The following is a 24104-nucleotide window of genomic DNA, read 5'->3' as shown; positions in this document are numbered from 1 at the left end:
TCAATCAAAATGTTCCAATCCATCCGTTTTTCTTCGCGCCTACCAGCTCGTCTGGTCCGGTGGAATTCCACCGGTCCGGTCCTGCCACCCTTGATGGCTACTTTGCGGACTGATCTGAAAACTGCCATGAGAGCCAAAGATACGACAAGGTAGAGGTCCTTTCCACTTGTTTTTTCGAGGTTCAGTAAGCTTATAATTAGACTGAATGTACTCCGCGCTTTGATCTCCGAGACCAACAACGCCGCCAAAACCTCCTCGCCGATTCAGACAGACATTCAGCTCTTGTCGCTAATCCGGAAACGCATGAATGCCTCCAAAGATGCGGCAAAGGAGTTTGATGCCGCTGAACGTCCAGATCTGAAGGAGAAAGAGGATGCACAGGTTGTGGTATTGGAAGAATACGCTAGTCAGGTTCAGACCCTCCCCATCGCCGATATCAAGGTAGTGGTCCTCGACCAGATCGCTGCTATGGTCAATGCGAATACGAAGCCCAATCCAGGCACCGTTCTCAAAGCTCTGTTTGCTGCGGGAGGCCCTCTAGATGGCAAGCCAGTAGACCGGAAAGAAGTTGCTACTGAGGTGAAGAACGCGCTCTCTTGAGCTTACATTTACCAGATTGTATATTAGTGTCACAATAGCCTCAGTCAAGGGCATTAAAATCTCATTCATAATACAAAGAACTCCTCTCCAACGCCAGTCTGAAATCCTCATGAGCAGAAGAAAGCTACTCCTCCAAGAGATGTCATCAGAACACCCAACCACCACCATCGGTCTGGATTGATCAGCTGTTCTCTAGCGATCAGCTGAAATCCTGCCTTTGACGAGAGTTCTCGCTTTTGCTTATGTCCGGTTGGTATGGGGTTCAATGTCGTGGTAGGGAGCATCTTTGGTGGCTGGTAGGCGAGGAACATGGGATGGACAAGTGAGCCGTCCATTCTGGTCAAATCGAGGCGTTTAATGCGATTGAACTTGTCGATATCCACGGAGAATTCCTGTCTTGTGTCAGATGAGCCGTCCGAGAGAGCACGAAAGAAATGTACCTGAAACTCCTCAGTGATGTTATATCGTGTGTAGTGGCCTGCCTGCTTCTGGCAGGGATTGGACAGTAGCTGACGACCATCGACAGCAATTGGTGTCAATATCAGCGTTCCGTTGCCGAACACAGTATAAGCACCATGTTGCCATTGCATAACTCCCCCCGGGCATGATGGGTCGGCCGCTGTTCGATATTAATACAGCGTCCAAAGTCTATAACCATGGAGAACTGACGGTTTGAGATTGCGCGATAGTATGCGGATTCGTAATTTCCTTCATCGTCGAATGAGTATGAAATGCCCGTTAGATTCGGCTCGATCAGTTTGTCGTTGAGTGGATCGTAGAATCCCTATGCGCGTTAGTCTCGAGTCATTCATATAGTGTACATAGTTCCACATACTGGACCAGTAAGAACATCACGAGATTTGGTAGTCCACGTTCCAAACAAATCACCTGCACTCGCCAAAGCGGCTGTGACTAGAAGACTCCAAATCAAAAACATCTTAGTTGACAGAGGGAAAATTGACAGAAAGGGAGTATTTGAAGGGCGCCCTTTATTGGGGTGGAGATCAACAACATAGTTCAGCAAGGCCCTGGAATGGGAAGGGTTTGATGATCGAAGATGTACAAGGATCATTTGTCTCTATTAACAATCATACAACATACAATGGCTCTGTAGTGTAGTACATATAGTTATCACTGTAGTTTTGAAATGATCCCATCCTATTGGAAGTACCCGCTTGACTCTTTTTCCGGTTTATTTTTGTAATTTACTTCCTCGTTTACCCGTGGACTTGATAATCCGTCGACAACTATCCCACCAGAATGGCTTTTCAGGTTGCAAAGCGCGACCTTCGCAAGAGGATGCGCTCAATCCTGCAGGGTTTGTCTATAAGCACAATCATTCAACAATGTCAGGTCGAATGGTGGTCTTTGGGTTGTCCATAACTAACTTTGTCCCAGCCAGCGCAGCAACAACCAATTTCTTGTCATTGCCCGAGTACCAAAGCGCTAAAAGCATCGCCGTATACCTGTCTATGCCAAGCGGGGAACTCTCAACAAATGGGATCGTAAAGGATGCTCTACAGCAAGGGAAGAACGTCTATATCCCGTATATTCATACCCAGGACAAAAAATCCATCATGGACATGTTCGCGCTGAAATCCATGTCCGAGTTCGAGTCATTACAGCTGGACAAATGGGGAATCCCATCTCTCTTGTCTACGCAAATTGAAGGTCGACCGAACGGATTGACACAAGGCTTGGATCTTATTGTCATGCCGGGCATGGCCTTTGACCACGGGTTCCGACGACTTGGTCATGGCAAAGGGTATTATGATCATTTTTTAACGCGATATGCAACAACGACCCGCAGTATGCCATTCCTCGGTAAGTAATCCCAGAAAAAAATCCGTTTATCCCGACTGAACTCCATTGTAGTTGCCCTTGCTCTTCAAGACCAGTTGCTCGCCGAGGATATTCCTGTGGTGGAGCATGATTGGTTGGTAGATGCGATCGTGGTTGGTGATGGTCAATTCTTAGACCGCAGGGTGTAGCGCAAATCGAAACAGAAAAGGAATAGCGAAAATTCAAACAGCCTGGATCAGAGAGACATTGTCTCCCTTGAGAAGGACTTGGCCTGTTGCGCATTAGCTGTGTTCATATAGACTTTCAATTTCATCGTACCTAGCGGCCGGCGCTTCTCTTCCTCTGTCTTGGTTGCCAGGCGTACTTCAACGGCATCGTCAATAACCAGGTTCATGAATTCATCAAAGCCCTAGCACAGGTTAGCTCAAATAACAAGCAAAACGGTATCCTGTAAAGAAACACATACGCGGATCTTCCCCTCAATGCGGAAAGCGAGCTGCTCATACAGCCAGACTGAGACAGTGCTGCGTTTCTGCAGGAGACTGAAAATGAAATGGATCGGAGCCAACAATGTCTTGCGGCCTGCCATGATGTGCGGTTATGTCGAGAGTGATAGCTGTCACGCGGGAGACGAGGCGAAGAAAGCTCTGGCGGGCCTGGCAGGCGTCCCGTGATTTGATTACGGTAATACGGTTATCTGGTCACGGCCACCCCATCCCACCATCAACTTGCTCCCCCTCCTCGAACGCGTTTCCGCACTCAGATGCTAATACTTTCTTAATACATTGCTGAGCCTTGATTAATCTGTTTAGTTCAACATGGCCAGCAAGGAAGCCGGGCAGGCATTCGCCCCGGTCCTGGCGGCCGTCGCGACAATGCAAGGAAATGTGTCTAGGACTGAGAAGACCCAGGCACATGAATTCCTTGAGAAGTTCCAGAAATCGGTACGATTCTTTCGCCGAGACTTAAGTGGTATCTTTTGCTAATTTCAATGCGTCTTTAGATTGAGGCCTGGACAACTACACATGCTCTATTACAGTCCCCCGATGTGCCTGTCGAAGCTAAGCTGTTCGCCGCAACTACACTGAAAGGAAAAGTAAGGGTATTCCTACCTGAGGATTCTCGCCGTTTCTAATTGCGCAGATTATTTTCGATCTCGATCAACTCCCTCCGGACTCAGTATTGGCCCTGCGAGACTCGGTTCTAAACCTATTGGTTGCATTTGCGCCGGGCCCGCGCCCTATCCAGACCCAGCTATGTGTATGCTTGGCCAGTCTGGCGATTCAGATGGTCACATGGCAGGATGTGCTGGCGACTGTCGGAGCAGCTCTAGGAAACACTGCAGGGGATTGTGTGCTGGAATTCCTGAAGATCTTGCCTGAGGAAGTCACTGAGGGTCGCAAAATCAATCTCAGTGTATGTTTCTCTAGTGCGTTTACAAAAGATCAAGCTGACATCTACAAAAGGAAGACGAGTTGCTCGCGAGAACCAAGGAGCTGCTAGAAGACAACGCGGAGCAGGTCATGCAGCTGATGATCCAATACGCTCAGTCGTCGCGTACGTATTCGACGACCACGTCCTATTCTCCCGACGAATTAAATTTCATAACTGACCATGAACAGCTGCCGCAGCAACAAACCCCCGTCTTCTCGACTGCATTACCTCGTGGCTACGTGAAATCCCGGCTGCCAGGATCGTTGAGTCACCTCTCATGGACGTCATCTTCAAAGCGCTGGACAACGACGCATCTTTCGACGCCGGTATCGACTGCGTTTGCACGCTTTACCGCGACACAAAGGACGTGGACGAGTCATTGCCCATCATTCAAGCCCTTTATCCACGATTGATGGCACTTCGCCCTAAAGTTGCTGAAACTGCAGAGGCCGAAGATTTGGAGGCTTTCAAGGGTATCACAAGAATGTTCGCGGAGGCAGGTGAAGCATGGGTTGTCCTTGTTGCCCGTCTGCCGGGTGACTTCCAGGGACTCGTTGAGACGCTTCTGGAATGTTGCGCACGGGACTGGGAGCGCGACGCAGTGTCTCTGACTTTCATTTTCTGGTACGAACTGAAGCAATATATTGCTCTCGACCTGTACACCGACGCTCGAGTCACTTTCCAGCCCGTCTTTGCCCGGTTGGTGGACATCATGGTCAAAAACCTCGAGTTTCCCACCCCGGAAGACGGCGAAACCGAGGACCTGTTCTCCGGAGACCGCGAGCAGGAGGAGAAATTCCGTCAGTTCCGCCATGCAATGGGCGATGTCCTCAAGGACTGCTGTGCCGTTGTGGGTGTGAATGATTGTCTTGCTAAAATCTACCAACTGATCCAGCAGTGGGTTGCCAAGTATGCATCGCAATCAAGCGACGAACATGTTCCTCATTGGCAGGAATTAGAGGCCCCTCTGTTCGGTCTCCGCGCAATGGGCCGCATGGTTGACCCCCAAGAGAGCACCATTCTTGGGCAGTTGATTCCTCTGATTGTTCAGATTCCTAATCAGGAGAAAGTGCGGTTCCAGGCGATCATGGCGCTGGCACGCTACACTGAATGGACAGCTGCCCATCCCGACACATTGGAGGCCCAGCTCAACTATGTGATTTCCGGTTTCCATCATTCCTCTCAGGAAGTTGTGCAGGCCTCTGCTCTTGCCTTCAAATTTTTAGGAACTGACTGCCAGAAGTTGCTCGGTGGTCATATCGCGCAGCTTCATGCCTTCTACGAGTCGGTTCTTGACAAGCTGAAGCCCACTAGCCAGGAGGAAGTCACTGAAGGTGTTGCTGCAGTGGTTTCGGTGCAGCCCCAAGAGAAGATCTACGATTCATACAAGATGTTCTGCGACCCAATCATGGCCCGAATCATGAACCTTGCCAATAATGCGCAGGATGAAGAAGGCCAGCGAGCCGTAGCGGATCATCTACAGCTGATCACTATTTTCGTGCAGGTGGTGACTCCGATTCTTGCACCGGGAGAAGAAAACCCTGCCGTCAAATACTGCGGTGAGATTCTACCCATTATGACCACGATTGTCATGAACTTTACGTCTTCTACGCCTATTCTCGAACGTGTGTGCCGATGCTGGAGATACATGATCATCTCTTATCGCACTGACATGATCCCTCTTTTGCCGACTCTGGCCCAGAGTATCGCGAACGGATTCCAGGCCTCGCGCGAGGGTTGCTTCCTTTGGGCTACCGATGCGGTGGTGCGCGAATTCTCCGATGGTGCCGAGTACGTCGACCAGGCTACCAGCGATGCCGTTTTCCAGTTCTTTGAGCAGCAGGCGGTTGCTTTCCTGCGAATCTTGAACGATCTCCCCCCACAAAATCTGCCAGATGTGATTGAAGACTTCTTCCGTCTCTCCTCTAACGCCGTTCGATACTATCCCAAGAAGTATATCACTTCGTCCCTTGCCGTCCCTATCTTCTCCGCCGCACTCAGTGCTCTCACTCTTCAACAACTCGACCCTCTCATCGCTACGCTGCATTATTATCGGGATCTGTTCAGCTTTGCATTTGATAAGCCTATGGTCTCCCAGTTCACCAGCCCGGAAGGCCAGCCTTACGTTAACCCGCCCGAGGTTCGCGAGGCCGTTAAGGCGTTGATTATCTCGCAAGGCCAGCCTTTGGCTCAGCGAGTCTTGACGGGCATGATGTTCACATTCCCGGGTGACTGCTTCGCTGATGCGTCGGGAGTACTGATGACGATGTTTGAACTGCTCCCCCAGGAAACCGGGGCATGGCTGCAGACCACTTTGCAGATGCTGCCGAGTGGCACGATGAAGCATGGCGAAGCCGAGCGACTTTTGAATAGTGTCTCTGATAAAGTCCAGTCAGGAGAGACCCGCAAAATCCGTGTTCTTCTCCAAGGTTGGTCCCTTCCCCTTCCCCTTCCCCTCCCTTGTTCTTTGTTCTGTAATCTAACCTCATCTAGACTTCACCAACTCTTACCGTCGCCGCAATGTGGCCCCACGCGAGGGCCTTGGCCGTCTGGAAGCCGCCCGATTTCGATTCAGCGGATGAGAATGCCACTGTAAAGTCTTATTGAGTGCTGATCTGCATTAAAAAAAGAACCCTATGGAAGCATTTGCACAAATCAGGCGTCAGTTCCTTGCTATTGACGTGCCACGTAGTACGATACACGATGGGATGGCATGAACTCGGTGTGATGATTAATGACCTGCTGGTACGTCGGCCTGACCAGAACCTTTTCTGGCTTTGACATTGCCATATGTTGTACCAGCTCGACCTGTATCTAGATATTCAATAGTCGCGACTCATTTCTGCATTGAGATGCGTTGGCGCACTTTCTGTGTGTGGGCATTTGATCATGATCATGAGTTATGAATCTATTGAGCATCAATATTAGATTGGCATATTCCGTATATATATCTTAGGCGTAGGGTAGAAGGGATCTACAAGTATATTCATTCTACATACCACCACTAGTATATAATTAGAATAGACTGTATTCCTTGCAATGCTATGTACACAACCTACAACACATACACTCCGACTATCTCTCACCAATAAAGTCATATCCACACCACCCCACCGATATCTCCGCACTTCCCCCGGACAACCCGTTTGAACTCCCACTTGCGCTTCATTCTGTGACTCATTTCTGCTCCCTAACCATTGGCCCCTCCTTTGGTGCTCAGACATTCTTTTTTGACTCCACCTTCCAGTGATCATCGTGCCATGGCATGAAATATGGAGAACGACGGTCAACCCTCCAAGAGACGGCGACGCAGTCGCAAAGTTCTCTCAGATCGCAAGTTCGAATGCACATTTGAAGGCTGTGGGAAGAGTTATTCTCGCGCCGAACACCTGAGTCGCCATGCTCTCAATCATGCCCCGAAACAAATCTATCGCTGCGACTTTCCCAACTGTTACCGATCCTTCGTGCGACAGGACCTCTGCACGCGCCATCGTGAACGTCACACCACCAGCGGTTCCCAGCTCCAGAAACGAGATAGTTTCGCCGAAAATGGTACCAAAACCTCCTCGCCTTCTTCGCCTGCTATCACCGCGCCCGAATACTTCGTTAGCTCGGAGGAGCCCAAACCTCCGGTGACAACATACCCCCTCACCACCGGAGTGGACAGCAATGAGATATCAGTGGACCAATATTCAGATTTCCAAGCGGTGCTGCCCCAGACTGAGGATCTGATCGACCTTGACTCCATGTCCTACCCGATTTTCGGCGGGGAAACCTACAACCGATCACCATTCGCCATGGCAGACGATTTTGCAGCATGGCTATTCAGCGAGCCGCTCGCGCCGTTGGGCTACGGAATGGTACCACTTGCTCAGAATCAGTTCTACATGAACGAGGCTGTATATAACGACGACAACTTTTGCTCAGTGATTCCACAACATCCCATGAGCGTGACGAGTATTCTGGACTCGGGAGCACCACCGGCTCTCATATCAGAAGGAAAGCGCCAGGAGCTGCTGCACTTGATGTCGACACGATTCAATGAGTCGGCGTATGCTTCAGGCACTAAACGCAAAGATGCGCTGATGGACGGGGATTTGAACAACGACCGACATGCCTTGAGCTTACGTATGATGCAGACGTACATTGGATCCTATTGGTTTCACTTCCATGCACAACTTCCAATATTGCACCAGCCGACATTCAGTGCCGATCGTACCCCGAACCTATTACTACTAGCGATCATGGCAATTGGCGCGGCGACATTGGATAAGATTCATGGCCAGTCTGCTATTGAAGCAGCGGCTGAATTGGCTTGCTTCATTGCCTGGCATTTGCGTTGGGAAATCTTCATGGATGCGGACTTTCGGCCGCCGGCGAAGCTTTGGGTGTTCCAGTCTCTATTACTACTGGAAGTATACGAGAAGCTCTTTTCTACACGCGCACTACACGAACGCGCACATATTCACCACGACACGACACTCACGCTTATGCGTCGAGGTAGTTCGCTCATCGGTAGTTCTTCATTTGCCACCCCAGAAACCAAAGAGGAAGACGAGTCATGGTCAGCCTGGATCAAGGCTGAAGCGACTCGACGGGTGGCATTCGCCGCCTTTCTGTTAGACTCAACGCATGCCATCATGTTCGGTCACTCGGCCAAAATGGTGGCCCACGAACTACGGCTGCCATTGCCCTGTGACGAGGCGCTGTGGGCTGCGACAAGCGCCGCCGAGGTCGCTCGTGTGCAATCCAGTCTGCAGTCGCACGGTGTGCGACCAATTATGTTCCTCGACGGCCTCAAGCGCACACTCAATGGCCAGCCCGTCCGGACCAACTCATTTGGACGAATTATTATCATGTCGGGCTTGCTGAGTGTCTGCTGGCATCTAAACCAGCGAGACCTGCAGATTAGCTCGCTCGGTGTGGGCCAGACTCTCGGCGGACGAGATAAATGGCGCTCAGCACTCCTTCGGGCATTCGATAACTGGCGCCGCGACTTCGACGAAGCCCTGGGACCGTCGACCACATCGGAGTCGCGCAACGTGCTGCACGGGCTGGCCCATATGGGCTCCCATGTCGATATAGCCGATCTGCAGATCTTCGCAGGTGCTGGCCGGTTAATGGGCCGGTCTATCACAGCGCGTGACTACTTTGCTGCACGGGAAAAGACCGAGAAATGGGCGAGAAAGGCTTCAGCGCGGGATGCCACGTTCTTCGCGCTCAAATACCTATCTGCCTGCTTCTTAGACCCGGCTACACACCCTGGGGAGTATGCTGCGCGCGATGACTACGTGTTAAACCGGCCATGGGTCATGTATTTCGCAGCTCTGGTGGTGTGGACCTACGGGTTTGCGCTGGACGGCCCCTTGCGTCCTTCCCCTATCCTCCTGACGTTAGCGGACCGAGAGCGCGACATGCAGGAATTTCTGCATCGCGTGGGAGAAATCCAGGAACCCAACGAATTAGAGGCCATGAGCGGGCGCAACGGGTGTCTCGGTCTACTAATGATTCTCCGAGACTCCTTTGCTAAACCGCGATGGGAGTTACTAGGAGAAGCGGCGCGGCTGCTGGACAGCTGCATCGCAAAGCTGCAGTCGTAGCATGTATGAATGTGTTTATATACCAAAAGACGACGTTTCTATTATTCCATGATCTAGCCAGCAATAGAAGTATACAACCCCCTGAATACGCCCCCCTGTAGCGGTTGCCCTAACAACCACCGCCGATCCACCTAGTTCCCCCCCTCGACCTTCACCTCCCAATCCGCATTTTTGTTTCCAATCTCCAATCTCCAATTTCGCAAACTATCCAACCAAAATGGTAAGTTCCCAAATTCCTCACTGTTGATAGACTTCCTATTCAAGCGGTCTAACCGCAACCCCTTCCCGCCCATGTAACCACTCGCCCCCGGATTTCCTCCCCCTCATCAACAACTTTGTCAACAAGGCATTGCCAGCTCTCTCTTCCATCTTCATCATGGCTAATAAAATCGACCAGGCATCCACAAACTACAAGGAAGCGTTCTCGCTCTTCGATCGCCGTGGCACTGGCCGTGTCGCTGGTGACCTCCTCGGTGACCTGCTCCGCGCTTGCGGGCAGAATCCTACGCTGGCTGAGATTAGCGACTTGGAGAAGTCCGTTGGCGGTGACTGTATGTTTTGATTCTTTGGTTTATGTATTGGTTGGACGCGATCGCGTCTGACTATGAGAAGGGAATCCCTGGCTAATTCTCTCGTTCGCTGCAGTTGATTTCGACTCGTTCCTGAAAGTCCTCAACCGCCCTGGCGGTTTCCGTGAGCCCGGCGAGCCGGAGGAGTACTGTCGTGGATTCCAGGTCTTTGATAAGGATATGACTGGGTTTATTGGTGTCGGACAGTTGCGATACAGTACGTTTTTGTTCTTGTTTTTGTCCGAGGCAATTCGAGTTTGGTTGTTGGGAAGGATATTGCTGACATCCCCGCGCTTGCAGTTCTCACAAATCTTGGCGAGAAGATGTCTGACGATGAAGTCGATGAGCTGCTCAAGGCTGTTGACACTAGCTCCGGCGAGATTAACTACACGGGTATGTTCTGCTGCGCCTAAAGTGGGCTATATGCTATATTGCATCTGCTAACTCTCTCCAGATCTTGTCCGTACTATCCTCGCCAACTAATACCCCGATATGATTAACGTTCGATATGGAAATGGCTTTGCCTTGGTGGATTGAAATTCGGCGCGTTGGAACCTTCGTCTTGTATGTTTTTATTATCAAATACACTGTATTATGCTGCTCCGGGGTATCGCCTTCCGTAGCGTAGCGCAGCGCATAGATATAGATCTAATCTACATCTGCATCTGCTAGATTGATCGCACCTCTATAAACTCCACTCCCATCTAAACAACCCACTCCCTCCACTCCCTCTCCCCAACCCCCTCACCCCCCAACTTCTCCGTCTCCACCACAGCCCCAGGAAGAAGATAAACAGCCGGCGGCCGCTCCTCCTCCTCCTCGCCATCCCGCGCCCCTCCCCTCTCCCGATGATCCCCAGTAGACGCCCAATGCAACCGATCCAAATAATACCCCACAACAACCTTGCACCGCCCACACCTCAACAGAATCCTCTTTTCGATCCCGTCTTCGCGCCGGATAATCGTCGCCCGCCGGTCCGGGATCGTAGTAGCCAGCAACAGCGTCGTGTGGTTAGAGACATGTCTTGCTCTTGTCTTGCGCGATGACGGTTCTGTTTCTGTGGTCTTGGCTTCTTCTTTGAGGTCGGCTTCTATATCCGCGTCTGCGTCTGTTGAGCTTTTTCGCTCGAGGGGCAGAATCAGCGCTTTGTCTTTTCCTTCGCCGCCGCGCCGCGGTAGGGTGCTTATGTTGCGGGTTGTTGCTAGCAGGAGGTGGTTGCAGAAGCGGCAGTGTTGGGTTTGGATTGGGAGGCGGTGGTCGGTCATTTTTGGGAGTTGGTAGATTTGGTGTTTTGGTGGTGTTGGTTATTGACTCGCGCTTTTGAGCTGATAATTAGGAGTCGGGAATTTGGAGCTGCTGCGCGCGCGGAGGCAGATTTATCTCTTATGTTGGTGATGCAGAGCTGGGGTCTTGGTTAGTCTTTTGCGCGGGTTGAGGAGGAATTATCTTTCTGCTGGCTTAGTAGGTACATACCGATGATTGGATACACTTGTTTAATCGGAGACTCTGTGTTGTCTTGTATGCTGAAGTTCTGAAATGAGACGATCCAGAAAAAGAGCTGTTGAGTTGCGGAGAATTGCAGAATGGCAAGGCGGTGCGCTTATCGGTATCTACAGCTAACTTTCGAAATTCTTAGCTACGATATAGACGGTTTGAGTAGAAGACTTATTGGCATGCTGCTCGTTATTCATGAGCACAAGATGCGCATTCGGATAGCTCTATATAATTTAATAGGTATAGTTTAAAGCCGTTCATAAGCCCCGATGGCTGTAAATGCTACGCACCACTTTACGCCAGTCCCAAATCCTTATAGAATGCATCCGTCCGAGGCGCACGGCCTAAGAACCCGGTCAGAGTCTTCATCTCATCCTGGCTACCACCCTTCTCCAGAACCTGGTAGCGGTAGCGACGGCCAGCAGCCTTGTTCATGGGATCGTCCTTGAAGACGGTGTAGAACATGTCGGTGGAGTAAACTTGGGAGCTGCAGAGCAAAATCATCAGTATTCGAACATTGAAACCAATCACACAAACTTATAACTTACCTCAGGTATCCGTAGTATCCAGCGTCATAACCTCCGATCAAATGTCCAAAGGTCGCCTCGCCGTGGCCCCACTCGTTGCCAGCGCCCTGTACTTCCGGTCCGTCCATCTGGGTAATCTCATGGCGGAGACGGTTGTATGTTGCAGACAAAGGAAGAGCCTCAATATCGGCGTGGGTCTTGGGCTCGTGGACGGTCATGTCAAAGATGCCGAAGTGTAGCTGGCGCAGGTTGAACAGGGAGTCGTTGACGTGCTTGGTGCGGATCAGGTTGGCAATCACATCGTCCGGGATGCGCTCTGACGGCTGGCTGGTGGCGGCCTCGCCCTGAGCCTCCTTCCAGCTGGCAAGGTACTCTGGGGAGAGGGTGGAGTAGTGTCGGCTCAGAGAGCGCAGCTGCGAGGGTTCCCAGCACCAGTTCTCCAGCATCTGACTGGGTGCCTCGACAAAGTCGCGCACTGTGCTGGTACCGTGGAAGCGTGAGTAGATGGTTCGGGACACCAGGTCGTGGATGCCGTGGCCGAGTTCGTGGAAGAGGGTCACGACCTCGTCGTGCTTCAGCAGACTAGGCTTCTTAGGTTGGGGCTTGGTGAAGTTGCACACCAATGCGGTGGCAGGGAATCGGCGGGTACCATCCTTATTAACGAAGCCCGGCTGCAGGTTGAAGTTGGCTGCATGGCCATACTTGCCCTCGCGAGGGAACAGGTCCAGGTACAGGTATCCAACGAACCCACTGCCCGCGTCCTCATCGTTCCACACACTGAATACTTGGACATCCTCGTGCCAGACAATGTCATTGCCCTGGCCAGTGGGGGCAATGGCTGCCCGGTCCTCACCAATGATCTCAACAAACTCCAGACCGAACAGCTCCTCGAAAATCTTCAGCATACCTTGAATGGTTGTCTGCAAGGGGAACCACTCAGCAATAAGCTGGTGGTCTAGCGAGTAGTCCTTTTCTAACATGAGACGGTCATAGAATCGGTGGTCCCACAGGTAGTAGCGGCCATCGGCATTGGGGTCCGTGGCGTTCTTCAAATCCAGCAACTTCTGTATCTCCTTCTTCCCGCCAGCGGTCAGTCTATCCCGGAGATCACCCAAAAACTTGTTAACGGTCTCTGGGGTCTTGGCCATCTTGTCCTCGATACGGAAGGCAGCGTGGTTGGGGTAGCCGATCAGACGGGCCGCCTCATCACGGAGTATAATGGATTCCCGGAATAGCGGCACATTCTGGTTGCACTTGTTCTCATTGGCGATCATGACTTGCCGGCGGGTCTCGGGGTCGCTGGCATATTTCATGGTGGGGAAGAGGTCGGGGTACTTGAACGACAGCCAGAGTTTGCCGGCGTTCTCGCCCTCGCCCTTCTTCAGGCCGTCCAGAAGGTCCTTGGGCACACCAGCCAGCTGCTCCGGGGTAAACCAAATGCCGCCATTCTCCTCGTTCAGGTTCTTCTGGAACTCAATGCTCAGCTGGCTCAGCCGCTTCTTGATCTCCTTGAAGCGGAGCCGATGAGGGCCATCGGGCAGGCCAAGTCCATTACGGATGAAGTCCTTGTGTTCTTTCTCCAACAGACGGCGAGACTCCGGATCGAGAACCTCGTTGCGGCGCAGTACGGCATCGACCAAATTGAAGACATCCTCACGCATGACCGCCTCAATAAAGAACTCATCCATCAGCTCTTCAGCCTTGGAAGAAGCATCCCGCAGCTTCGAGTCGGTCGATACAGCCTGGTAGAAGCCCAGGATGTGTGACTCTAGTCCCATCTGGTTGTCATCTTGGGCGAGAGGAAGGACAACCTTGGCAAAGGTTGCGGCCTCGGGCTTGACCTCCGCCACCACCTTGTCCTGAATGGCTCGCGAGCTCTTGATCAAGCGCTCAGCATCAGCTACAAGTGACTGCGGGGTTGCGGTAAAGACAGGCGGGGCCTGGGGTGGCTTCCGGAGGTGAGCGGGGGCCATGTTGGAGGTCGTCAAGAGTCGTATTGGTACGTTGGTACGTAAGTGGCCCAGCGCGTATGAGAAGCGGGCGGGGAGACGGAGGAAGGGCGCCACGATGAGGATGGCGAGGATGACGATGAGGAGATGAAAACGAGCGGTGAAAGCAATGATGGGCGGATTTGAATGCGGTGGGGGAAGGACACTTGGAGATATGCAGCTGTCAGGTGATCTGAAGCTGGTGATTGCGGGGACAGATATCTACACTTCTTGGCATTTGTTTCTGCACGTCCTTGAGTTACTTCTATATAATACTACCAAAGTTTATTGCATATAGAATTGAATAGGTGGCCAACAGTTTATTTGCAAGGCTAGCTAACTAGTTAGGTGATGTCATAACTGACTAATCTATAGGTTATTTCCAACCTTGGAGCTATAGTAAGCCCTATAATAAGTAGAAAGTTTAGGAAAGTGGAGGATTGGGCTTTGGCAGGTGTCAAGACAATATCGACCACCCCGTAGTAGATTAGATATCCAACATAATAATAATAGGCGCCCGGAGTATCCCGTACGGACAAGTGACATGTGAAAAGCACCGCCCCGCACTTTGCTCTCTGCAACCTACAGCTCCCCTCAGTTTACAAGGTATAAAGATTTCAAGTCAAAATGATCCAAATGCATATGTTCATATAGGAATGAAAATTCGTTTCTAATTCATGATTATCTGTGAAGTGCGTCACAGGTCGCTTTTGATGAACGAAGAAAGAAATGGAAAGAAAACGCCAACTCCGACCAACCCACAAATGCAAAAAAAAACATGTCATCAAGTTCAGTTTAAGCTGCATCGGCAGTGGGGATTGGCTCAGGCATCTTAGTGACCTGCTGACCGGCCCGGATAATCCGCTGGCCTGTCTCATCGCGGACATATTCGGAGTTCTCCTTCTGAGCGCGCTTCCAGATCTCAACCTCACCACCGCCGCGGATGACTCCGACACGCATGGTGGAAAGCAAGTTGTGAGCACCGTTGGAGTGGTAGTAGACACCACCGTTGAACATGGCTGTGGCATCCTTGCCAAGGCCGGACTTGATCATCGCCTTGCCACCGGGGTGATCCTTGATGAAGTCGGTGACGTCGTGAACAACACCGGCAATGGAGATGAGGCCACGGCCGTTCTTGGTCTGCTCGACATAGTCCTCCCATTCCATGACGGGAAGCTGGTCCAGGGGAGTACCCCAGTCGAGCTTGGCGCGCTTCTGGTCGATCTTCTTCTGCAGCTGCTGGACGCGGCCCTTCTCGATTTCGTTGGAGCGGAACTGCTTCAAGTCGTAGGCCAGGCCGAGCTGCTTGCAGATCCAGATGGTCCACTTGGTGGGGTCGTACTGGTGCCACTCGATGGCGTTGCGGTAGTCGGAGGGGAACTCGTGGTGGAAGTTGTGGTAGCCCTCGCCGAGGGTGACCAGGGCGGTGATGATGTGATCACGAGGAGAGTTGCGGTCGTCGAAGGGCTGGTCGCCGAGCCAGTGGGCCAGGGAGTTGACGCAGAAGGTAGCCTGTTGCACGAAGAAGATACGCAGAATACCGGCGTACACGAATCCACCATACCAGTCACCCCAACCGAGACCAGCAACCAGCATGGGGACGATGAGACCCATGGTGAGCACGACCTTGATGTAATTGCGGTGTTGCCAGACAACAACGGGGTCTTCGTTCAGATCGGTGATATCAGTGCGGCCAATTCGCTTGGGGTTCTGCTTCATGACCATCCATCCCAGGTGCGAGTACAGTAAACCCTTACGCACGGAGTAAGGGTCTTTGTCGGTGTCGGTGTAACGGTGGTGAGCACGGTGGTCCCGAGCCCACCAACGGATGGAGCCTTCGACGGCACCGCCGCCGACCAGAGCGAGCCAGATACGCAGGGGCAAGGTGGCGGAATAGGAGCAGTGAGCCCAGAGACGATGGTATCCTGAAAACGGAGTCAGCTCGAGTCAAAGGAGTAATCTTCTAATTCTGAACTACTTACCAGCTGTGATTCCCAGTCCAGTGAAGAAGTAATAGATGACAGCCCAAATAGCAGTCTTCAGCTGCAGAGGCACGAAGAACGCCTGGATGCAGCCCGTGAGGGGAACGCCGATGATGAAAGTAACGTTGAGCCAGTTGACGTGCTTGTACCAGTTCTGGCGAGTCATCTGGGTATCAGCAATGTGCACCTTCTTGGTGTCAGCCGCCCGAGGGCGTGAAGCATCCAGCTTGGACGACATGGTTGATGTGTAGAAGGTTGGAATTCAATCCAGGAGGACCAAAGGGTTTTTTATACTGGGGCCCACTTGGGACCAACGTTGGGGAGCCTGGGTCTTGATCGCCAACGTATGTGGGAGGAATAGGGCTGAAAGACGAATCAAATGAAAGCAAATGTCCAGCGTCACGAGATCCCGAGGCGAAAAGGAACCCGAAACAGAAAAGAATTGCCTTGAAAGCCTGCGCTGGGAGACTTTTGCGCAACCCTTTGCTCGGATGTGGCGTGCCTCATCGCTTTCTGGCGAATGTTGGGTCCAGGCAGCCCCAACGCTTTGGTGCCTCAGGCAGTTATGGCCAATCAGCGCGCGACGGCAAATATGTTTATGTCAGCGCTGCTCCCAGCAGAGTGGGAGCCACGGTTATATTTAACCTCGGGATTTCTAGGAATTATGCTGCTTTCATCCAATGACGTTTCACCAAGAGGCAACATTAATAAGACGCCGCATGGAGCTACATTTCTAGTTAACCTACGGTTTTCCCCCGGTCGCCTCCTTCCCTCAGGCTGAGAATTGGCAATCGTCATACAATAAGTCATCGCACATTAGAGAATGTGTGAGAATCGAGATGCGTACTTGGGCGAATCTTATTGAATGATCGAATTCTGGTCATGTCTTGGCCACCCATCTTCTCGATGCCGATCAGATCAAGTTCCGACGATGCGTATGCAGGGTGTGACAGGGAAATATATATCACGGTGAAAATCGAATATAGAGTGCAATCACAAGCTAAACGAAAAAGCGAATATAGAGTGAAATCACAAGCTAAACAAAAATGATGTTGTGTTGGTGTAGAATTGGTATATCGTCATGGACATCCGTTGAGTTAAACGTTGTTAAAAGAGAAGAAGAATCGCAGATGAAACCAGCCGGTGGCCCGTGGGGATATACTTTTCTGGAACATGCGGGATATCCGAGCCTCCTGCCAAAGTATACATACTGGGTAGGTACCTCGATGTACTCCGGTATGAGGTGCATGTATGACTACAGGAACAAATCAAGATAATCACAACATCTGATCTCATATGATACATATCACCACATAGTTTCGAATATCCCTCGGTATCTCATACCAGTCTGATAAGAACGACCAGGAAGCCGACGTGAGGTCTGACTCCTATGGTCGGAGCCTTCCACCTCGTATACTATGGACGGCACCCTCCGACTGCCAGATCTTAGATAAACGAAGATAGCAGAGAACGTTTGATGATATCCGGGTTGTGGAGAGTAAGGCCTCGTGTCAGGATACGTGTATCCCGTACCTGGCAAACTGCAAATGTATCTCCTGGCCAATGAAATGCCCTAAATCGGCCCCATTCTCCATCTAAATACACAGCCGTGACCATCCCGAAACACATAATATGGGGGAACTCGGGCCCTTTGGGCTAACCAGAACAACCATGGGCCTTCCTGTATCCTTATCTTTCTCCACTTGGCTCTGATTGGCTTACTGGTCTAGATAAAGCAGGGGCCCTAACGCGATCCAGACAAGCGGCCACCAGGTTATGCGATGCTCTTGCTAATTGTCCCCCAAGTGCAGTCTCTAATTGCCTGGCTGCCTGTGCGATAACAGAACCTGTCAGGTTATCCCTTCCACTTTGGTGGTCGGTGGATCCTATGTGTTTTTAGTCAGCTCCCCGAATTTTGAATTTTAGAGTTACCGAAGCTCGGGGTGTATAATTTTTTTTGTGAAATTTAAATATAAAACCTCTGTCCCGGTGGGATAGTTCAATATCTATATTCATTATATCGAACATTCACTATGGACGGTCCAGATCAAATCGGCCCCGATTATTCGCCTAAGCGCACAATCAGCGACAGACTGCGCTACACGGTCAAGACTTTCACTACACGGTATGGCTTCAAATGATGTGTTGTGGAGGGGCCTTGACTCACAATCAACAGAGAGGGCCTACTAGGAGAATACGACTATGGATACCTCTTTATCCCACGACTGCCTTTCACAAAGCGAGCTCGCAAATCGGCCCCGTTCTTCGGTCTCGAAGATCGCGTGCCAGTCGTTCTCGCATTGATTCTGGGGTTGCAGCATGCGCTTGCTATGCTGGCTGGTGGTGAGTCCCAGAGACATCTACAATATATAAGCAAAGACTAAGAGCAACAGTGATTTCACCACCTATTCTGCTCGGCGGCTCAGGCGGTGCCAACTTCGGTGATGAACTCTACCAGTACCTCGTGTCGACTTCGTTGATCGTCTCGGGCCTGTTGAGTGCTGTTCAGATGTTCCGGTTCCATATCAAGGGAACAAAATACTATATTGGAACCGGATTGCTATCAGTCGTCGGTAAGAGCTTCTCCATTCTTCAGACCCTCGCTTTTGATACTAATTGTTCAAACAGGTACATCTTTCTCAACAATCACAGTCGCTCAAGGCGCCTTCGCCCAGATGTATAAATCGGGATACTGTCCCTCCTCCCCAGATGGATCTCCGCTCCCTTGTCCAAAAGGCTACGGCGCCCTCCTCGGCACCTCATGTCTCTGCTCCCTCCTCGAAATCGGCATGTCCTTCATGAGCAGCAAGATCCTCGCCCGCGTCTTCCCCCCACTCGTCACCGGCCCAACTGTCCTCCTGATCGGTGCCTCGCTCATCAAGTCCGCCATGACGGACTGGGCCGGTGGCGCATCATGTGGTTCGGACCCCTCCGCCCGCGCATTGTGTCCCAGCGCCAGCGCCCCGCACCCTCTCCCCTGGGGAAGCCCTCAGTTCATCGGACTCGGATTCCTAGTCTTCGTGACAATCATCGTCTGCGAGCGGTGGGGTCCTCCCATTCTCAAGAGTTGCTCCGTCATTGTTGGCCTGTTGGTTGGCTCGATCGTCGCTGCCGCATGCAACTACTTCGAGTCCGCCGGTATCGCTGCTGCACCAGTGGCTTCCTTCGCTTGGGTCCACACGTTCCCGCTGTCGGTGTACCCGCCGCTCATCCTGCCGTTACTCGCGCTATACATCGTTATCATGATGGAGTCTATTGGTGATATCACGGCGACGTGCGATGTCTCCCGACTTCAGGTCGAGGGCGAGACTTTCGATTCCCGGATCCAAGGTGGTGTCCTGGGCAATGGTATCACCTGCCTCTTGGCTGGTCTGATGACGATTAGCCCTATGTCTGTCTTCGCGCAGAACAACGGTGTGATCGCGTTGACGAAATGCGCCAACCGCACCGCCGGCTACTGCTGCTGTCTCTTCCTGGTTATCATGGGCATTTTCTCCAAGTTCGCCGCTGCGCTGGTTGCAATTCCCAGTCCCGTGCTCGGTGGTATGACCGCTTTCCTCTTCAGTTCCGTGGCAGTCAGTGGTCTGCGCATTATCGGGTCTGTCGAACCGACCCGTCGCAACCGATTCATCCTCACGGCTAGTTTCTCTATTGGAATGGGTGTCACCCTCCTGCCGGCGTGGTTCACCTACTTCTTCACCTACTCCGGTGACAACCATGCGCTCGCCGGTCTGATCAATGCTGTCGATCTGGTCATGGAGAATGGATTCGCTATCTCTGCGCTTCTCGGCATCTTCCTTAACCTCTTCATCCCCGAGGAGCCTGATGATGTCCCCGCTATCTTGGAGTCGACCGACTCCAATGAGACCCAGGTACAGACCAACATGCCCGAGCAGTCGTCGACGACTACCAAAATGGCTTGATCTTACGAGCCTTGTATAGTTCAGTCATATAATGAGTTTGCAGGGCTAGCTTTGCCCTTTTTAGCGTTATTTTAATACCTACAATGCAACTTTACGTTGATATCCCCTGATATTTTCCTACCCTCTCTAGTATCTACCAATAATCCCTCAACCTAAACAATCCCAATATCAACACGAAACCCGCGACTTAACAACCGGCCTCGGCTGCAAATTAGCACTAGCCGTCAAACTATTCTCATTCCCAAACCCAAAACACTCCCTCTCCAACTCCCCAACATCGCAACGCACAAACCCTTCATCAACAAGCACCCGCAGCACAGTAAGTATCCACACTCGACACGTAATCCCCGGAATCGAATTAAGACACCCATCATAACTCCTCATAATCTCATCGACACGCGCATGCGTCTCCGGCGGAACCGTCGCAATCTGAATAACCACGCACAGGAAATTCTCGGCGAATATCGACACCGTCGCCTCGTGCCCGGGAATCCATCCGCCGCCGATGCCGCGCGCGTGGTACTTGGTTCCGCCTGGTGTGGTGGCTGTGCCTTTGTGCAGGTAGAAGGCCCAGTGGAAGTCGTTGGGGAGGGGGTGGGTCGGAGCGGATGTAGAGGCTTATGTGGAGGGTGTTTGGGGGGAGACCTGCTAGGCTTTCGGCTTGTTTTTTTTTGGTTTCGGTGGGGGTTTGTATTGTTTCTGTGGGTGTTTGGTCGGGCATTTTGGGGTGGGATAGATGGATTAGGAATTAGGAATTAATCAAATGGAATGGAATGAGTGGTTTGAGGATGTTGAGATGAGATGGGGGGATGGCTGCCAAGGATTGAGAACACAGCTGGATGAAGGGCTGTTGGGCTGACTATAACAACTACTAATAATGGGGAGAAAGGTAGAAGCGCTGAGTCTGAAGCCCTATAACTGTATAGGCTGACTCGTGACACAGATGATGAGAGTCTAGAGAAGAGAGAGAGCCTCTAGCTACCCGAACTAGGACCTTCACTGCCAGTAATTAAGCCTTCGGGCCGTCTTTAGTGGAATAGAATGTTTGCGTTCGAGCTGCAATGAAGGGACGCTGGGAGTGGTACAACGCTGACAACTATTAGGATTACATACACTACTATATCACTATTATGGGACTTGTCTACACCCCCTCAACCTTCTCCCCCGGGGCCAACATCTTAATATACCGGTGCATCCCGGTCTCAAGAACCTCAACAGAATCCCCAACCCTAACCACAAACTCCTCCTTCGCAGGAACAAGCTGCATCCCCAAACACGCATTAGTCCGGTCACCATCATCAATCCGCCGATACGACTTCAGCGTCCGATCCGGCTCAGCAATATGTCTATCCCCGGAAAGGGGATCGACATTAGGCAGTCGACACCGGACAGTCCGACAAGAAGCGTGGATCTCGGTACCGCCAATAGCAAGCCGCTTCCAGTGATCTTCCTCAAAAGCAGACGGGCCTTGAATGATGATGTTCGCGCGGAAGCGGCGAATGCTCAGTCGCGGGATTGCGTAGGCACAGCGTGCTGCTACATCCCGGTGACTGGAGATGCTGAGCAGGTGGATTGGATACGCGTCTGCGAAGGCTGTGCTTGGCTGGAAGCCTAGGTCTTCTTTGCGCGGTGCGTTACGGAAGATCTGCCGTGAATGGGGTGCACTGGCGCGAAAGAGGGTCAGGGTATTTTTTGATGGGTTGGACCCTAGAAATGCGTGTAATGATGCTGGGAGCAGTCTGCCGTAGTCATGGGCTAGGGGCTTGTCTTTCCAGATCTTGACTGGGACCAGTGGGAACTTGGAGTCCGCGGGTGGAAGTAGCGGGACTTGGAATGTCCGTTGGCTTTTGAGGAACTTGAGTGCCATGCCGACCTTGATGGGCAGACCCTTCCATCCTGCTGGCGGAATTCGCGGATACGATATCAACATCACACCCTGCGACTTGACTTCTGGCAAATCTGCGTTGTAATCTGGGGCAGACGGGTCAGGAACCCATATCTCTGGATGGATCAAGGCTAGACAATTGAAGCTTGCATTTCGCAGGGTACGAATGGTCCATTCGCCATTGATGTACTCTGCAAAGACGAATTGTCTATCAAATTCAAGTCCGGTTGGTACGACGTTTGAGACTTGCAGCTCGACTGCACCGCAGGATTTGAGCGGGTAGCTGAACAATGCCTTTACGCGCCAGGATGGACGGCCGTGATCATCTTGATTGCTGGGTAGACCCTGGCTGTACTTTGGGTCGAACTCATCGTCTAGGTTGCTTTGGCCTGGCGGAAGTCCTACGCGGCAACATCCCTTGGGATTGATTGGTGCTGTCAGAGTTTTCAGTGTCTTCAGAGAAAGAAAAAGCACGGACAGAAAGAATAGAATAAACCAATTCGGGACGATATCATCCCCGAGGGAAATGTCAACATTGGACATGAGGAGTATGCAGGACTCGAGATCGAAAGGGAAAAAAGTCCCGCCCTCGGATCTCCGAACCGTCAACATCCCATCCCACTGCCCTTATGATGGCACTTTTAATGTCATTTTTAGAGATTGAATACAGCGTTGGAGCTTGAATTTATTTCCCTATTTTTCTAGTAAATCGGGTTTCATTGGCTTTGCTGCCAGTCATCCTGATGCGCCCATGAGCATCAACATGGACCTTCTCGGTCTAGACGGTCTCGAAGGGTTCGAAGATACGCGTAAGTAATTCCCCAAAGCCTTAGAAAAGCACAAACATTAATCCATTCCCAGCGCCCGTGGTTTCGATCTCAGCGTCTCAGTCCCTCAACGCGTCGGCCGCTACCCGCGACCCGATCGCGACGGGCCTGGCGCGTCTGGACGAGGCTCTGAATGACCTCCCCGACCAGCGCAACCAAGGCGGCATCCTGCGTGGACATGTTACAGAAATATTCGGACCCCCAGGAGCCGGGAAGACTTCGCTGGCGTGAGTGCACTCCTACCCACACCGCCACAGTCCGATTTAATCCAGTTACAGATTGAATATTGCATGTAATGCACTACGCGACGGCAAAGTAGTCTGGATCGGTATGTGTTCCTGTTAGTTCCCCGAGTCAGCTGCGCTGCCCTACTCACACCGTCAGATACGGGATGTCCCTTGCCCGGTCTCCGGCTCGAGGAAATGTCCGTCAACCTGGATGACTTTGTCTATTTCCGGGCGCATACACTGGCTCATCTAATAGCCCTGCTTGCACGTCCACCAAAGGGGTTTCCACCGCCGGAAACAAACCTTATTGTTGTCGACTCTGTGTCGAATTTATTCCCAGCTTACTTCTCTAGCGCCCAAGAGCTCAAGGACCAGCCTACCGAGGGCAAATTCGGCGATAAAACACACCTGCAATGGCTGATCAATCGCAAATGGAACATTGCTAGCGAGCTCGCCATGCATCTGGCTAGACTCGCGGCGAAGAATATTGCCGTGTTAGCTATTAACCAAGCCCGTACGGAGATCAAGGGTCAATCTCACGCAGTTCTGCAGCCGCTCTTGTCGGGCAGCGCGTGGGAGGCTAGCGTACAGACTCGCATTGCGGTCTATCGTGACCTGCCGGATGAGCGATTTGCAGAAGTCGAGAAGCGCGCGGGTAAGCCTTTGCCCGAGCAAGCCGGGCTGCTCGTTGCGTTTCGCATTGAACCGGTATGTTGTGTCAATGTCTCCGGCCCGTTGCATGCAATTGTTATAACTTGCCTAGGATGGTCTTTATGAAACGGAGGGAAAGGAATCTCTGCCCTCCGAGCCTCTGACCCCTTTGCCAAAGCCCCCTCCCGATTTTGAGTACTATGATCCTCCGACCCCGACTCCTTCGCCTATATCCTCTGTTCTGTCTTCTGCGCCATCCTCCGCGGAATTGGAGTCTCCAAGCCCTTCGCCATCTAAGCCGGCGTCACCAGAACAGCCTGTACATACCCCAGTTAAGAAACGGAAGCTGGAGGAGGTAGCTGATAGCCAGGATGAAGACTCCGAGGAAGAGAATGTCCCATGGACAGACGAGACAACCCTGAACACGAATTAAACATGATGATTAATTATTTCGCGCAATTACTCGCTTATCAGCGTCATAAGATGCTATAGACAATAGTACGATGTCTCTCATTTCTTCGTTGGATATCTCTTTCAACATCTATTTTTGGTATGTTCCTATAGACTATATCTTTTTTTTTCACATGCAAGGAT

The 24104-nt window shown here is 51.7% G+C and overlaps 13 protein-coding genes across 13 annotated transcripts; 7 read left to right on the top strand and 6 right to left on the bottom strand.

Moving 5' to 3' along the window:
- Positions 1 to 9: 9 nt before the first annotated feature.
- Positions 10 to 600, top strand: N7518_007271 (uncharacterized protein; the record flags this gene model as incomplete). The annotated part of the gene is made up of 2 exons (XM_057188198.1): positions 10 to 149; positions 201 to 600. 2 exons carry the CDS (start codon positions 10 to 12, stop codon positions 598 to 600), a joined length of 540 nt encoding a protein of 179 aa, XP_057039901.1.
- A 107-nt stretch (positions 601 to 707) lies between these two features.
- N7518_007270 (uncharacterized protein) lies at positions 708 to 1537 on the bottom strand (the record flags this gene model as incomplete). The annotated part of the gene is made up of 3 exons (XM_057188197.1): positions 708 to 1219; positions 1270 to 1384; positions 1436 to 1537. 3 exons carry the CDS (start codon positions 1535 to 1537, stop codon positions 708 to 710), a joined length of 729 nt encoding a protein of 242 aa, XP_057039900.1.
- Positions 1538 to 1860: 323 nt separating this feature from the next.
- On the top strand, positions 1861 to 2591 carry N7518_007269 (5-formyltetrahydrofolate cyclo-ligase; the record flags this gene model as incomplete). The annotated part of the gene is made up of 3 exons (XM_057188196.1): positions 1861 to 1918; positions 1999 to 2424; positions 2476 to 2591. The coding sequence occupies 3 exons, from the start codon at positions 1861 to 1863 to the stop codon at positions 2589 to 2591; spliced, it is 600 nt and encodes a 199-aa protein (XP_057039899.1).
- A 33-nt stretch (positions 2592 to 2624) lies between these two features.
- N7518_007268 (small nuclear ribonucleoprotein E) lies at positions 2625 to 2992 on the bottom strand (the record flags this gene model as incomplete). Its single annotated transcript, XM_057188195.1, has 3 exons — positions 2625 to 2674; positions 2722 to 2812; positions 2870 to 2992. The coding sequence occupies 3 exons, from the start codon at positions 2990 to 2992 to the stop codon at positions 2625 to 2627; spliced, it is 264 nt and encodes an 87-aa protein (XP_057039898.1).
- Positions 2993 to 3221: 229 nt separating this feature from the next.
- Positions 3222 to 6419, top strand: N7518_007267 (mRNA transport regulator MTR10; the record flags this gene model as incomplete). The annotated part of the gene is made up of 6 exons (XM_057188194.1): positions 3222 to 3347; positions 3407 to 3499; positions 3547 to 3819; positions 3870 to 3960; positions 4026 to 6266; positions 6331 to 6419. The coding sequence occupies 6 exons, from the start codon at positions 3222 to 3224 to the stop codon at positions 6417 to 6419; spliced, it is 2913 nt and encodes a 970-aa protein (XP_057039897.1).
- Positions 6420 to 7109: 690 nt separating this feature from the next.
- On the top strand, positions 7110 to 9437 carry N7518_007266 (putative C2H2 finger domain protein; the record flags this gene model as incomplete). The annotated part of the gene is made up of 1 exon (XM_057188193.1): positions 7110 to 9437. The coding sequence occupies one exon, from the start codon at positions 7110 to 7112 to the stop codon at positions 9435 to 9437; it is 2328 nt and encodes a 775-aa protein (XP_057039896.1).
- A 376-nt stretch (positions 9438 to 9813) lies between these two features.
- N7518_007265 (uncharacterized protein) lies at positions 9814 to 10489 on the top strand (the record flags this gene model as incomplete). The annotated part of the gene is made up of 4 exons (XM_057188192.1): positions 9814 to 9988; positions 10083 to 10223; positions 10307 to 10399; positions 10461 to 10489. The coding sequence occupies 4 exons, from the start codon at positions 9814 to 9816 to the stop codon at positions 10487 to 10489; spliced, it is 438 nt and encodes a 145-aa protein (XP_057039895.1).
- A 221-nt stretch (positions 10490 to 10710) lies between these two features.
- Positions 10711 to 11271, bottom strand: N7518_007264 (uncharacterized protein; the record flags this gene model as incomplete). The annotated part of the gene is made up of 1 exon (XM_057188191.1): positions 10711 to 11271. The coding sequence occupies one exon, from the start codon at positions 11269 to 11271 to the stop codon at positions 10711 to 10713; it is 561 nt and encodes a 186-aa protein (XP_057039894.1).
- Positions 11272 to 11794: 523 nt separating this feature from the next.
- On the bottom strand, positions 11795 to 14180 carry N7518_007263 (M3 family metallopeptidase; the record flags this gene model as incomplete). The annotated part of the gene is made up of 2 exons (XM_057188190.1): positions 11795 to 11987; positions 12049 to 14180. Coding segments are annotated over 2 exons (2325 nt in total), but the record flags the coding sequence as incomplete, so codon positions are not given.
- Positions 14181 to 14810: 630 nt separating this feature from the next.
- Positions 14811 to 16235, bottom strand: N7518_007262 (stearoyl-CoA 9-desaturase sdeA; the record flags this gene model as incomplete). Its single annotated transcript, XM_057188189.1, has 2 exons — positions 14811 to 15940; positions 15998 to 16235. The coding sequence occupies 2 exons, from the start codon at positions 16233 to 16235 to the stop codon at positions 14811 to 14813; spliced, it is 1368 nt and encodes a 455-aa protein (XP_057039892.1).
- A 1795-nt stretch (positions 16236 to 18030) lies between these two features.
- N7518_007261 (nucleobase:cation symporter-2 family protein) lies at positions 18031 to 19920 on the top strand (the record flags this gene model as incomplete). The annotated part of the gene is made up of 4 exons (XM_057188188.1): positions 18031 to 18122; positions 18174 to 18340; positions 18391 to 18570; positions 18626 to 19920. The coding sequence occupies 4 exons, from the start codon at positions 18031 to 18033 to the stop codon at positions 19918 to 19920; spliced, it is 1734 nt and encodes a 577-aa protein (XP_057039891.1).
- Positions 19921 to 21061: 1141 nt separating this feature from the next.
- On the bottom strand, positions 21062 to 22348 carry N7518_007260 (MOSC domain protein; the record flags this gene model as incomplete). Its single annotated transcript, XM_057188187.1, has 1 exon — positions 21062 to 22348. One exon carries the CDS (start codon positions 22346 to 22348, stop codon positions 21062 to 21064), a length of 1287 nt encoding a protein of 428 aa, XP_057039890.1.
- Positions 22349 to 22568: 220 nt separating this feature from the next.
- On the top strand, positions 22569 to 23943 carry N7518_007259 (uncharacterized protein; the record flags this gene model as incomplete). Its single annotated transcript, XM_057188186.1, is given in 5 exon segments — positions 22569 to 22614; positions 22667 to 22859; positions 22911 to 22960; positions 22978 to 23567; positions 23623 to 23943. The coding sequence occupies 5 exon segments, from the start codon at positions 22569 to 22571 to the stop codon at positions 23941 to 23943; spliced, it is 1200 nt and encodes a 399-aa protein (XP_057039889.1).
- Positions 23944 to 24104: the final 161 nt, after the last annotated feature.

This window comes from Penicillium psychrosexuale, assembly GCF_028828465.1.
Source record: "Penicillium psychrosexuale strain IBT 29551 chromosome Unknown utg000004l, whole genome shotgun sequence".
NCBI lineage: Eukaryota > Fungi > Ascomycota > Eurotiomycetes > Eurotiales > Aspergillaceae > Penicillium > Penicillium psychrosexuale.
This window is presented reverse-complemented; position numbering and strand designations above follow the sequence as displayed.